The 14,140-nt window shown below is 39.3% G+C and overlaps 1 protein-coding gene across 2 annotated transcripts in view; it reads right to left on the reverse strand.

Moving 5' to 3' along the window:
- Positions 1-1,242: 1,242 nt before the first annotated feature.
- The window catches only part of Znf326 (zinc finger protein 326), a 47,783-nt gene continuing 34,885 nt past the window's right edge, over positions 1,243-14,140 (reverse strand). For both annotated transcript variants that reach the window (XM_057772651.1, XM_057772652.1), the window contains exons 8-12: positions 9,880-10,027; positions 8,576-8,675; positions 6,680-6,810; positions 5,545-5,640; positions 1,243-2,395 (exon numbers count right to left, since the gene is read on the reverse strand). In XM_057772651.1, the coding sequence (XP_057628634.1) occupies positions 2,045-2,395; positions 5,545-5,640; positions 6,680-6,810; positions 8,576-8,675; positions 9,880-10,027 (826 nt within the window). In that variant the 3' untranslated portion in view covers positions 1,243-2,044. The remainder of the gene's footprint in view (positions 2,396-5,544; positions 5,641-6,679; positions 6,811-8,575; positions 8,676-9,879; positions 10,028-14,140) is intronic.

Here is a 14,140-nt window from a genome sequence, read left to right on the forward strand (position 1 = left end):
CCCGCTTCTTTCCAGTGGCTGGAGCATGCCTGTCCCATCACTTAGCCATTGTTCTCACTGATGAGGTTATTTCCAGCTTCCTGTCACTACTGGGAATGCTGTGAAGACCAGCCTCACAGAGATTTCAGCAATTCTTAAACCAGTGCCCGCCCCCTGCCCCATTTGATCATTTCTTATGATGGAGGATAGGCTATTAAAAATGGGTTAGATCAATATGTAAGAACTAGCCAATAAAAGGCTAAAACTAATGGGCCAGGCAATGTTTAAAAGAATACAGTTTCCGTGTAATTATTTCTGGTAAAGCTAGCCGGTGGTCGGGAGCTGAGCGGTGGGAAGCAGCCCACAGCTCTCACTACATTCTGATGCTGGAAGGCATCCTGCCATGGATGACGAGGTAGATTTCTTTTATAAAAAGCTTTGCACCATCTTCCTGTCAGAACAAAAAAGCATTTGCTTCAGTACAGTTTCCGTACCTTTTCAATTGGAAGCTAACAGTTACCCTCATTACTAGGTCTTCAGGCCTTAGAATTTCAGCAACTGTGTCCTCTTTACAAACACAGCTAAACCCAAACTGCCCACTGCATCTGAGAAAGGGCACTTCTTCAACAGAGGCCATCGCCGATCTCTGATCTAACTGGAGTCATTGACTTAATAAACTCTGTGGCTCACCTGCATTTCCAAACATTCCTTCTGTTACTCTTCCATTTCCTTACTATATCTTTCGCCCTCCAGCACCCATCCCTGCCACCCTCAGGCTAAACTCAAACTCACAAGCTAGGCCCTTGACACTCCTGCCCCAGCCCCCCTTTATTGATACCCATGGGAGGCCTGCCCCTTTCTGAACAGAAACAGAGGAGCGGATTTGGGGAAGGGGATGGAGGCAGGAGTGGGAAGAGAGGATGGAGGGGAAACTGCAGCCAAGATGTAAATGAATAAATTTCACCAGAGTTTCCCAAACCCAAAAAACAACCTGTATCATTGACTTAAGAGTACAGCTCCTGATCACTAGGACCATGGCTTTTCAGTTGTACAGAATGCCATCTCTGAAGATAGTAACTTAAGCAGGCCAGTGTCTTGGACTCTTGATGAACATGTGGCTACAGCTCATTTTGTTTTTAAAGGAAAGAACTTGAAAGAGCAAAGGAAAAACAATTCATTATTTTTTAAAAAACAGAAAGCTTGTCTCTTGATTCTCCGGGTAAAACAGACACGACAAAAGAGCACACATTATTTGTATTAAATTGTATTTTCAGGAAGATTTCAAGGTTTGACATAGGCACAGAGAAAAGAATGAACTAAAGCTAGTATAAACAAGTTCAGTTACAGACTGACCTCTGAAATGTGTTAGAAAATATACAGTAGTCACACTTTTTAAAAATATGATTGAGGAAAAATGTTTCAAGTCTTCTCAATCACTTAAAATACTTGTGAGCTAAACTCATACATTAAGGCAAATATTGATTTTTAAATACTCATTTAACTGATGAAATGTTTAATCTGCAATCAAAAGAGAAAGTTTTGGTTTAAAAAAAGAAAACATTTTATTGCTACAAAGGTATCTGTACATAAAAGCTGCTAAGCCATCTTAATGCTGTTATTCCATGTAAAAACAAAAAACAAAAGAGAACAAAAAACCCACAATCAGGACAAAATACTTGCCCAATCCATGTCTTCTAAAGTAAGAATTCAAAACCTGAATGCACACTTAAAGGTGCACTCCCAAGAGCAGCATTTAAGTTAAACTGATTACAACAGATAGAGGAACAACACACATCTATTATCCTGAACACCAATACAGTAATAAGAATTAAGCTTAAAAATCATACAAACAATTTATCATATCTAAGTTTGGTATCTATAAAAACTAAACTGAAATCATCTTAACTTCATTTTATTAAACAAGTGCCAAACATTTAGAAATTATACAAAAAAAATTTTATAGGTGGAATGCATGCAACATGGTATCAATTAATATCATTATCTATTAAATGTCTTCTCTTTTCTACAGTAGGACAGGTGTAAAGCTCCACTCAGGTCTAACACACTACACCTGGCTGTGCTCACACTGCTCAGCAGGACAGGTGGCAGACTCCTCCTTCCCCTCCTCCTCCTCATTCTCTGCTTCTCCCACGTTCTCATCATCCCCTGATTCTGCTGTCCCCTCCCCTCCCTCTAGATCTCCTTCTCCCTCCACTACTCCAGCTTCCCCTCCTTCCTCTTCTTCTTCCACCTCTTCTGTTTCCCCCACTTCCTCTACATCTTCATCCTCCTCCCCCTCCTCCTCTTCTTCCTCATCCTCTTCTTCAATGGGTTCATCAATCTTCTCTTCATCCTCTTCATCTCCTTCTATCTGCTGATCCTGAGAATGATCTTGAATTTCAAAAGGATTCTCTCCCTAAACAAGAGAAAGTGGCACTTACAGTCAACACATTTGTTTTTCTATCAGTGATACTTGCTATGTCAAGAAAAAAATAGTATTTGAAGTTTTTTACTTTATGAGAAGCATATTATATACTTTTAATTAAAAGTATCTACTTCATCCCAATGTGAGTATATAATTTATTAGTTATTTTACATACCATAAATTAGAGCACTCAAAAAGTCAAAATTTTTAACTGAATTCCTAAAATCATACATCGAAGCAGAACTGTGTGTTGTAATACAAACAGCAGCTGATGCAAATGATCTGCTCAAATACACCTACTCAATGTGCTTCTCTCTGAGGTCTCTTCAGAACTCAGTAAGAACCAAGTATCTCAATTTGGCCACTAGGTATCATGCCTTATATATTTACACTTCTAAAAACTAGACACACATTTATTTGACAAATATTCACGGGTACAATTTTATCGTTTTTATTACTTTTATCTCCTGGGGGTGTGTGTGTACACAAACATGTAGGTGGAGGCCAGACAACCAGCAGCAATAGGATTTCTCCTTTCAGAATTCAAGGATTGAATGCTGGTCAACAGGCTTGATGGCAAGTGCCTCTATCTGACTGCGCCACCTCCTCAGCCCTACAATTTTATCTTAGTGATTATTTATTTGGGTTAGGTCTCCTATAAACTGCTCATACTGGAAGACTATAGAATAAGGGAAATGAAGAGGCAGCGAAGCTTATTAAGCAGAATCTACTAGGGCTGGTGCTACCTTGTAAGATGGATCAGACAGATGTGAGACAGTAACAGAAGAGGTGCATTAGGATGGGGAGATGGAAGTGGGTGGGTACATGCCGACACAACTAGAAGCTTAGGTCTGAATGTTTAATAGGCACCTATAAATTTTCAGCTCAAATAGAGTGCCCAAATGAAATATTTACATTAATAGATGACTTGCATTAAGCCAACAGTGGAATTAGTGTCCCACATGGGACAGCCTAAAGTAGACTACAGGAATAAAACCCTGAAGCAGCCTATCCAGGAGCAGGAGTAAGAGAAACAGAACACTATCTGCCAAAATCATAGCTTAAAGAAAAAATGATAAATGAGTAGTGTTAAACAGTAAAACAGATAAAGAGTCCATCATTATTAACGAATGAAGAAGGCTCCTAAGTACTTAGTTTTGCATGTTTTAAATAAAAAGACCTTAATTTTTGTGTGTTTGTATATTGCGTGCATGTATGTTCAAGTGTATGTGGAAGTTGGAGGACAACTTCTGGTGTCATTGAGGCAGGGTCTCTCTGTAGCCTGAGGCTTGCCAATTAGGCTAGGCTGGCTCAGAGAGCCCCAAGGACTCTCCAATCTCCACCTCCCCAGCACTAGATAACAAACAAGCTCTTCTTTCTTAAATGGGTTCTGGGGCTCAAACTCAGCAAGTGGTTTACCAAACGAGCTAAGTCTTAAGCCCCAGTAAGTTGATTTTAAAGCACTCTGTGGTGACTGATCACTGATAACTCTAAGTCTGAGGAGGAGTACAGCCATGGCAGCCATCCAAGGACACGTCTCTATAACCCACTTCCTATCAAGCTGACAGAAAGCACACAGGGAAAGAAAGCTGTTAGCAACTGGAGCACTAGTCACTCAGAACTTCTGAATCAAAATCGCCAGGTAGAAGCCTAGTAAGAAACACTTCAGGAGCTGGGCAGTGGTGGCACTCACCTATAATCCTAGCATTCGAGAGGCAGAGGCAAGTGGGATCTGTGAGTTCAAGGCCAGCCTGGTCTGCAGAGTGAGTTCCAGTACACCCAGGACTATAAAGAGAAACCCTGTCTTGAAAAAACAAACCAAAAAAAAAAAAAAACCAAACAAACAAAAAATAGAAAGGAAGAAAAGAAAGACTTCAGGGTCTACTGATTTGAAAAGCTTGGGAAATTAATTCAGAAGGTCTTTAAAAGAACTTGGGTAGTTTCCTACTTAACCACACCTTTCAAAAACACCCTGATGATACTCTTCCAGGCGAGAACTATTCAGTTACAGCACATCATAGGAAGTGAAAAGCCTATGGCAGGGCAAGCTATTTTTTGAAGTATGGTAAGAAAAGGTAGTGAAAAATGCAGGAGCCAAAGTCCAGGAAAAATGAGGTCATTGTTTAGTTTAGGAAAATCCTAAGCAACATAAGATCCAAAGGGAGCGGGAGAATGATGAAACCAGACCCCCAGTGAAGGAGAAAATGGCAACAAAAGTGAGGGACCATATATAAATACACACATAAATCTATGGTAGAAACTCACGTTGTTTTCTATCTCCCTAATGCAAAAGAACATGGAAGTGGGGAGAATCAGGATGAAATCTGGGCAATGTGAAGAGAGGGAAGATTTGAAGTAGTAACTATGAAAGGTCCAAGACAACCTTAAAGAACAAACATCAGACAAGTGGGCTGGGGAAATGGCTCAGTCATAGAGTGTTTGCCACATAGACACAGGGGCCTTGGTTTGAGCCTCAGAACCCGAGCTTATTATCCCAGAGTTGAGAAGGTAGAAACATCAGTCTCGAGAAATATGCAAGCCCCAGACCAATCACAGGTCCTGTCCCAAAAACAAGGTGGATGGCTGCTCCTGAGGCGACATGTTCAAGGTTGTCCTCTGGCATCCACATCACCGGAAGCATGTACAATCTCACATACAACACACGTGAGTAAAACTAACATTTTGATCTTCTCTTCTTTACCTGTCACTGCTTTACAGTGAGGGAAAAAAAACCTGCTTCCCTGTCCTTTTATTCCAACAATTAAGAGAAACAATATGCTACCTATAAGCAAAATAGTAAGTTTAAAGTTCTTCCCAGTGTGTGGTACTGTACTTATTTTAGTATCACAATATGACTCTATCACCATTTTAATTATATAACAAAAAAACACTTCCTAAGAAGCTTTTGTTGCAGGGCTGGAGAGATGGCTCAAAAGTTAAGAGCACTGGCTGCTCTTCCAGGAGTCTTGAGTTCAATTCCCATCAACCACACAGTGGCTCACAACCACCTAAAATGAGATCTGGTACCCTCTTCTGGCCAGCAGGCATACATGCAGGCAAAACACTGTATACATAATAAATAAATAAATCTTTAAAAAAAAAAAGCAAGAAAAAAACCCCGCTTTTGTCAGAAGTCTTACCTTAACAAAGCGCTCGTACCTCGCTTTCACGATTGGATTATTTAAGATGCTTGTAGCAGTCAGCACACTTTCTCTTTTTATTTGTTCCTTATAAGCCTGGAAAAACAGGACACAGTGAGACACTGGAAAGTTTAGAGATGTAAAGTGGTATTTTACACTCAAGTCCCTAGATTTAAATGACTTTTTATAAAAAGTTAAGCTATGAATAACTATAGCTACTGTTCTTGTAACCTAAATCATTCAAGAATTAAGACCATGAACTTTCTTGAGCCAGGGAAAACACAGCATTCCCAAGTGAAAGTCTATCAAATTTTGTCAAAATAATCCAAAAATAACCAGTCTTCTTCTGGGTTTCTAAGTTATCACAAGAAGTATACAGAGGAGAAAGGGTAACAGCGTGTGTACCAGCAGACAGCACGGCTCAGTTGTCAGCCTTGGGTGTGTGGGATTCACTTCACTACAAAACAGAAATCTAAGACTCAAGTCTCTTCTATTTAATCTTAAATCATTAATTTTAAGTCTTTAAATACATTTTACATAAGAACACATTTCCTGCAATATAAGCACTCATGTCTCTTGAAGGAAAGCCAACTAGACCAAGCCCAGCATTAAGAGCAGAAATGTACACTGAGGAACAGGCAGGCAGGAATCCTGGTGCTCGGGGATGTTCTATTCTGAAGTCATAATTAATAAGCACTAATGCATTTTCCCAAACCATGAGAAAAACAAACCAGTTGTAATAAATGCTGAATCTTTAAATATATTTCTCCAGCTACCAGAAAAATAGGCCAGTCATAATAAAAACTTCCTTTCCTATTTGTTCTAACGCATACATGTTCACAAAACCATTTTGTAGCAACTTTAAAAAAAAACAAATAAAAAAAAAAACAGCTAAACTCTAATTTCCTGAATGCTCACCATCACCACCGGGTACCACATGTTAGTTAACTGAATCCTTAAACAACAGTGCCAGTCTCAGCTCACAGACAGGGAAAGGTCGATCAGGAACTTGTTCCGGAGCCATGACCGCAACTGTGACACGGCTGCCTCCCAACAGACATGCAGCTGCTCCCATTTCAGATTAACAGCACAGGATTATGAAACGATGGCCAAAGGATAATTTTTAAAAGCTTACCTGCTTCCCTTTGACATGGTCAGGAGACTTTAGGTGCTGCTGGACGGAGCTATGGAAGGCAGGGATGTAGACGCTGCACGCACTACAGTGAACAGTCTCGACTTTCATCATGTGGTCATCCGCAGTGACACCTAAAGAACAAGTGCGTTAGGACACGCCCTCACACTCTTAGTTTTGAGAAGTCAGGACCTTACTCATTCATCTGTACTCCTGACACCAGAAGGATCGGCGCATGTAGGCTCATGTCAGGTTCTTCCTCACATCTCACAGAGAGTTAACGGTAGTTGTGGATACTGTAAACCACACTCAGGTCCTCTGTAAGAGCACCTGTTTCTTCACTACAACACCGACTCTCCGGCCCCACATCACAGTCTCTCATCGGTTATTCACCTATGCTCTTTTAGTCCATAGCCTCAAAAAACATAAAGCTAAATGGATGCTATTTTCAGTAAAATAAGTTTCCGTCGTTATAAACACGAGTGGGCAGGAAAAGCAAAAAAGATGCTGTAAGGAACAAAAACATCCATTCTCAATCTTCAAAATGATTATGCTAAAAGGACCCTGAGCTGGAAACACAGCACATAGGTAGAGCACTTGCCTGGTCTTATTACTAAGTGCAGTGGTCTGAGTGAGAATATGCCCCACACAGCTTCCAGGATCTGAACGACTGGTACCCTTGGGGGCACTGTCTGAGGAGGTTTAGCTAAAGGAAGCATGTCACTGAGGGCAGGTTTTCAGTGCTTACAGCCTAAACCCAGTTTCAGCTTGCTTTCTGCTTACGGTACAAGATGTGAGCTCTCGGCCTCTTGTTCCTGACACTGTGCCTGCCACTTGTTGCTATGCTTTGTTGCCTAGGAGTTTTAGCCTTATACTATACACAATGAAATTATGTGATCACATCATAGAATCCAAGAAAGAAAAAAAAAAAAAAAACTAAAACTAGTCAGAAAAAAAATACTACAAAATATTCAGAGAACATGTAAGAACATGCTTAAAGGTTTCAGGGTATGGAATCAAACAAGAAGGAAAGATTGAACAACAGAAGAATTAATCCTATGAATTTCAGAGAAACAGAAGAGAGCTGGAGAGAAGAGAAGGCTCAGAGATTAAGAACCAGTAATGCTTTTGCAGGGGACCTGAGTCTGGTTCTCAACACCTATGCCAGGGTTTTTTTCTGAGTAACTCTAGCTCCAGGGAATCTGAAGGCCTCATCTGGCCTCTGTGGACACTGCAGTCATGAACATGACACCCCTTGCCCATATAGTTAAAAAATAAAAATAAAATAGAGTTAAGAAAGACAGAGGGCAAATTAAAGAAGGCTCCATCTAACGTATTGGTTCTTGACCTTTGGATCTTGACCCCTTTGGGGTCGCCTATCAGATATCCTGCATTTCAGATATGTATATTACAGTTCACAAGAGTAGGAAAATGACAGTCATTAAGCAGCAATAAAATAATTTTATGGTTGAGGGGTCATCATAATGTGAGGAAGGAATTTTCCCATAGACCAGTAGTTCTCAACCTTCCCAACACTGCGACTTTTTAGTATAGGTCTCAAGCTGCTAAGATCCCAACCCATAAAATGATTTTATTGCTACTTCCTGACTATAATTTTGCTGATGTTGTGAAGTGCAATGTAAACACTTCTGAGACAGAGGTTTACCAAAGAAGCTGGAGCCCACAGCTGAGAACTGCTACTCTACAGTGAAGAAGAAGAAGAGGTAACTTCAAGTCATAATAAACTTGTAGGCATGGAAACAAGAAGTTAGGAAGTCTGTTTTGATAAATTAGTCAGACCTACAGCAGGTACAGCTGTGAACTGCATCAATCTCAAAGGTCTCAGGTTATAATACATAAAATACAAATGTAAATTTACAAAACAACTTGACTACTCACCTTCCATAACATCCTTTTCAATTATTTTGTAAGCTTCTGGGTGATTAAGTGTCTGTTGCTTACGAATAGAAGCTTTTTTAAACTTATTCACCATACATTCCTAGAAAACAAACAATGCAAACTGTGTCAAGCAGACCGACCACTGCTCAGCACCACACTCATCCTGTGGGAGCACTAGCAGTGCAGGTGTTTCTGTCTGCAAGACCTAATCTCCTTTCACAAGAAACCCACAATTTACTTCAGAGACTATCATGAAACACTAGCAAACTGCTTCGCTTTCAAAATATCTTCTGGGCACCTGAAGAAGGATTCGAAGCTGCAGTGACCTCAGCTAAGTGGCTAAGTCATAAATGACCGAGAAGAACCGTTATAGGACACTCACGGCAACAAATTTTAACAAAGGACATAATTCTGCTGGATACAGAAGTCTGAGTGAACGCTGTACTATGAACTCTTTACCAGATCAGATTAGCTTTGTGCACAGTCAGTAGTCCAGCTCGAGCCTCTTTTTTAGTTTGTGTGTTTCGAGACAGGGTTTCCCAATAGCTCTGGAGTCTGTCCTGGAACTTTCTCTGTAGCCCGGGCTGGCCTTGAACTCACAGAGATCTGCCTGCCTCTGCCTCCTAAGGGTTGCTTGGATTAAAAGCATGAGCCACCACTGCCCAGCTTCAAACCTCTTGCAGTATCTTTTTGTTCTGTTTGTTTCTTCAAATCCCCAAAGTATCTATGCATTCTTGGCATTTCCACCTAAACAGACTATCTGTGCACCTGTGAACATGTTTTATTTTCAATTACAGTTGGTTCCTTAACAATAAAGCTTGGGGTCTTCAAAATCATCTATTAAATTGATAACTACACAAGGAAAAGACACCAAACAGATGCTTGCCTCTCTGGCTCAGAATTCTGACTTTGATACCTATGACAAGGTCATTTAGCTTCTATGGATATGCCCTTTCAATCATTACTGGGGGGGGGGGGATTATGGAAGCTCATCCGAAATGAAGAATTCATGAAGATCATACTCCCAGGCACACAGTGAACTGTGCAGGAATGACAGATCCAAATCATACAATGACTAAAGGAATTCTTTTCTGACAATTTTCTCAGAAATGACTATGAAAAATAAGTTCTCATACTACAAATCCAAATTCTAAAATAGAATTCACAACTAATTAATTTTAACAACGTTCCTTAGATGAGTAATTATTAAATTTTTAGAAACATAAAAAGGTGAAAGAAATTATAAAAAATGAAATAAATTCAGATCAAATAAAATGCTTCTCATTTCAAAAACCCCTACTTACATGTAAAAATTCCATAACTACTTTATCAAATTTGGTTTGTTTCTGAATATGATCTAATGTTTCCTGGTGTGAAGAACTTTCCAGATGCAGTTCAATATCTTTTTCTTCAAAGGTTCGAAATTTACAAAATGAACATGTGAATGCCATTCTACAAAGAAAAGAAATTTTCTTTAAGTATTATCTTATTCATTTAGATTTTCTAAAACTAATTTTAATGGCTGAAACAACTTTCTTTCCATTTTAGAACTTTTAAATTTAAGGCAGAGGAAAAGCTAATATTTCTTTAAGTATCTATGGACAGCATAGTCATTCAAGTACTTTGTGTTTTAAACCCCTGGGTATAAAAAGGACCAATAAGGTAATGACCTCAAGTCTTGCCCATTCAAAAGCTAAAGTTAATGTAAAGCATCATCAAGTTCCAAAATCTCACACAAATTTTACACTTTGGCCCATCCTCAAGTTTCTAAACCATCCACAAAGCCAGGTAAACACAAAACAACTATCCAATCCCAAGGAGCTCTGGGGATACACAGTCCCCCAACAGCCGTCAAGATAACTGACAGGCCTAGACTGCACAAATATACATTATTTAGAAGATGAAAATCCATCCAGAATTAATTCCTCTATAACTTTCCTACTTTCTTCTTTATTAGATATTTTTCTTTTACTGTTGAGATTATAATATAATTATATCATTTACCCTTACTTTTCCTTCCTCCCATATACCCCTCCTTACTCTTTCAAATTATGGCCTCTTTTTTCATTAATTATAATTTACTGTTATATGCATATATATACATATATATGTACTCACACACACACATCTATATTCCTAAATATATGTGTTTATATATAATAACCTCAGTCTGTATAATGTTTCTTGTATATATATTTAGAGGACTTATCATTAGGTATCAGATAATCAGCTGGTCTGTTCTTCCCTGAGGAAGAGGGACCACTCCTCCATTGCTGGTGGGAGTGCAAAATGGTACCACCTCTTTGGATATCATTATGGCGATTACTCAGAAAATTAGGAAACATCCTACCTCAATTCCACTTTTGGGTATATATCAAAGGATGCTCACATGTACCACAAGTACATGTGTTCAACTATGTTCATAGCAGCATTATTTGTTATAGCCAGAACCTGGAAACAACCTAAATGCCCATCGACCGAAGAAGAGATAAGGAAAATGTGGTACATTTACACAATGGAGTACTACACAGCAGAAAAAAAAAACGACATCTTGAAATTTGCGGGCAAATGGATGGAGCTAGAAAACATCATTTTGAGTGAGGTAACCCAGACCCAGAAAGACAAATATCATATGTACTCACTCATAAGTGGTTTTTAGACATAAAGCAAAGAAAACCAGCCTACAACTCACAACCCCAAAGAACCCAGACAATGAGGACCCTAAGAGACACATACATGGATCTAACATACATGGGAAGTAGAAAAAGACAAGATCTCCTGAGTAAATTGGGAGCATGGGGACCATGAGAGGATAGAAGGGGAGGGGAGGGCAGAGAAAGGGAAGGGAAGCAGAGAAAAATAGATAGCTCAATAAAAACAATTTTAAAAAACAAGTATAAAAAAATGGATTCCTCTCAACCTACCTAACTAGCAGGTAAAGTCACAGATCTTAGAGGAGAACCTACAACCACCACTTTACTAAGCCAGCATAACCCTAACTACATCCTATCTTTAGATCCACATATGTGATAGTCCTCACCCCTGAACAAGGAAACTTCTCTTTGTAGCAAACAGAAACCATTACAGAAAACCACACCCAATAACAACACAGTGCTGTGGAACCCAGTCCCCTGATACATCTACAAAAATAACTCCCACACCCAAGGCTCAGGGATCACTGTGGAAGAGTGGAGAGATTCTAACAGTCAGAGGATCGGGGAGTTTGCTGTGAGACTGTTTTTCCTACTAATGTCAGAAGCTACACCACGTTTCACCAACATGACTGCCTAAACACAAAAGGACAATAGACGACATGCCAAAGTAGAAGAAGAAAAGACAACTTTCCCATTTTCAATATATGCTGTTATTTCTTTTTTCCTTACATTATGACAGCAGTCTCCTAGCTGGGTTCTGACTCAATTTCCATTTTCCAGGGATATTTTCACACCACGACTAGACTTATTTGCTGAGTTTATTTGGGAGTTAACTGCTCAGTTTATATCTCCATTTGTGATCTTGGGCAAGTCACTGAACTCTCTGGCCTCAGTCTTATGTTAATGCAGTCTTAGATGTCACATGGAGCCCTAAGAAGCTCCTGTCACCTACCTGGCGGTGTTGGTGGTGCACGCCTTTAATCCCAGCACTCGGGAGGCAGAAGCAGACGGATCTTTATGAGTCTAAGGCCAGCCTGGTCTACAGAGCTAGTTCCAGGACAGGCTCCAAAGCTACAGCAAAACCCTGTCTCAAAAAAACAAAACAAAACAAAAAGAAGCTGTCACAGATTCAGTCAATTATTTAGTTACTTCCTACATCAGGCAATGCACATTACTGTTTAATGCATCACTGACTCCTTCATACTCAAAAAACAAACATGAAAATGCCTTCAGCTGCTATCCAGGACAGTTTCTGATCTCTATTCTCCACCTATGCCCACTAATCTCATTTAACATAGCACATACTATGTCTTTATTAAATGTTATGTTTATTAAATAATTATGTTACATTTTTAAATCACTAGTTCTTTTCAATCCAATTTTCTACTTTCGAAGTATCAGTAAAACACCTACTTCTTTGCTTTTACCTTAAGACACGTGATCCACCTGGACTGCTTCATATAATTCTTGTAATTCTACCATTCTTAGAGCAGCTCAAACACCACCTCCATCACATTGTCTCCTGGAACTTATTGCTACTAAGACTGACCACTCCGTATCTCTTCTGGCACATCCTAACCGTATACTGCTGCTTGTGCACACCTCATGCATACACACCTCTCACTCAGATTCTCTGAAGTAGTATATATACACAGTCACCTTTGTCATATTGAAAGCATTCAAATAACAAAAGACCCATCCAAAAATAGTCATTTAGCATCCATCTCAAAACTGCTCTGATCAATTAAAATAATTGTACACACTACTGCAGATGGAATTCACTGGTAGTGAATTTCTTTAACATGCCTTACATCCTGGTTTAATCATCAGTAGTTTAAGACTCATAATCTATAAAATGACAATTCAACTGAAATTGTTGTGTTATAGGGAAAAATGAGAATTTTATTTTCTCCAAATTGCAACATTTATTCTATTAACACAGTTACATCACATTAAATTCTATATTCAAATTTTAACTTTTTTTTTTTTTTCTTTTTTTTTCGAGACAGGGTTTCTCTGTGGTTTTGGAGCCTGTCCTGGAACTAGCTCTTGTAGACCAGGCTGGTCTTGAACTCACAGAGATCCGCCTGCCTCTGCCTCCCAAGTGCTGGGATTAAAGGCGTGCGCCACCACCGCCCGGCCTTATATTCAAATTTTAATGGGAAAAGTACTCATAGAATAATTAAATACAAACATTGACCTTACAATGCACAATCATATTTAGACTCACATTTGTTTATTTCATTTCCACAATACAGTAACATATGCCAAAGGGAAATTAAAGAGAAAAGAAGCAAAAGAGGGCCAAAGATCAAAACAGCCCTGATAAAACTGTAACTGCCAGACCTCCCCTGTCCTTCTCCGGGGTCTGGCCTAGTGAGTCTCCCTGACCATTCACCCCTTCTCCCCAGGCCCCACAACTAATATCCTGGCCTAGGTTTCTGCCAGAACATTCCTTACCTACAGGTCAACCAATAGGCTCCTCCATGTCACCTCCAACCTTTGCATCAAACTTGGTAAACACCCCCCATATTCCTGGCTTGGACCACTATGAAAAAACCAAACCTTCAAATTACAGACATTGATAATAGAGATGAATCCGAAGCCAATGGCATAGACCAGATAATCAACAAGATTACAGAAGAAAAACTTTCCCAAACCAAGGAAAGACACACCCATACAAATACAGGAAGTACACAGAACACCAAACAGACTAGACCAGAAAATAAATTCCCTACGGAATATCACAGTTAAAACACTAAGTATATATACATAACAAATAAAGTGAATTGAAAGCTGCAAGAGAAAAAACACAAGTCATATATAAAGGAAAACTTGTCAAAATAACAGCTAGTTTCTCAATGGAAACTTTGAAAGCCATATAAGTCTGGAGCAATGCAGTCCAAGTCCT

The sequence above is a fragment of the Chionomys nivalis genome, chromosome 6 (assembly GCF_950005125.1).
Source record: "Chionomys nivalis chromosome 6, mChiNiv1.1, whole genome shotgun sequence".
NCBI classification, from domain to species: domain Eukaryota; kingdom Metazoa; phylum Chordata; class Mammalia; order Rodentia; family Cricetidae; genus Chionomys; species Chionomys nivalis.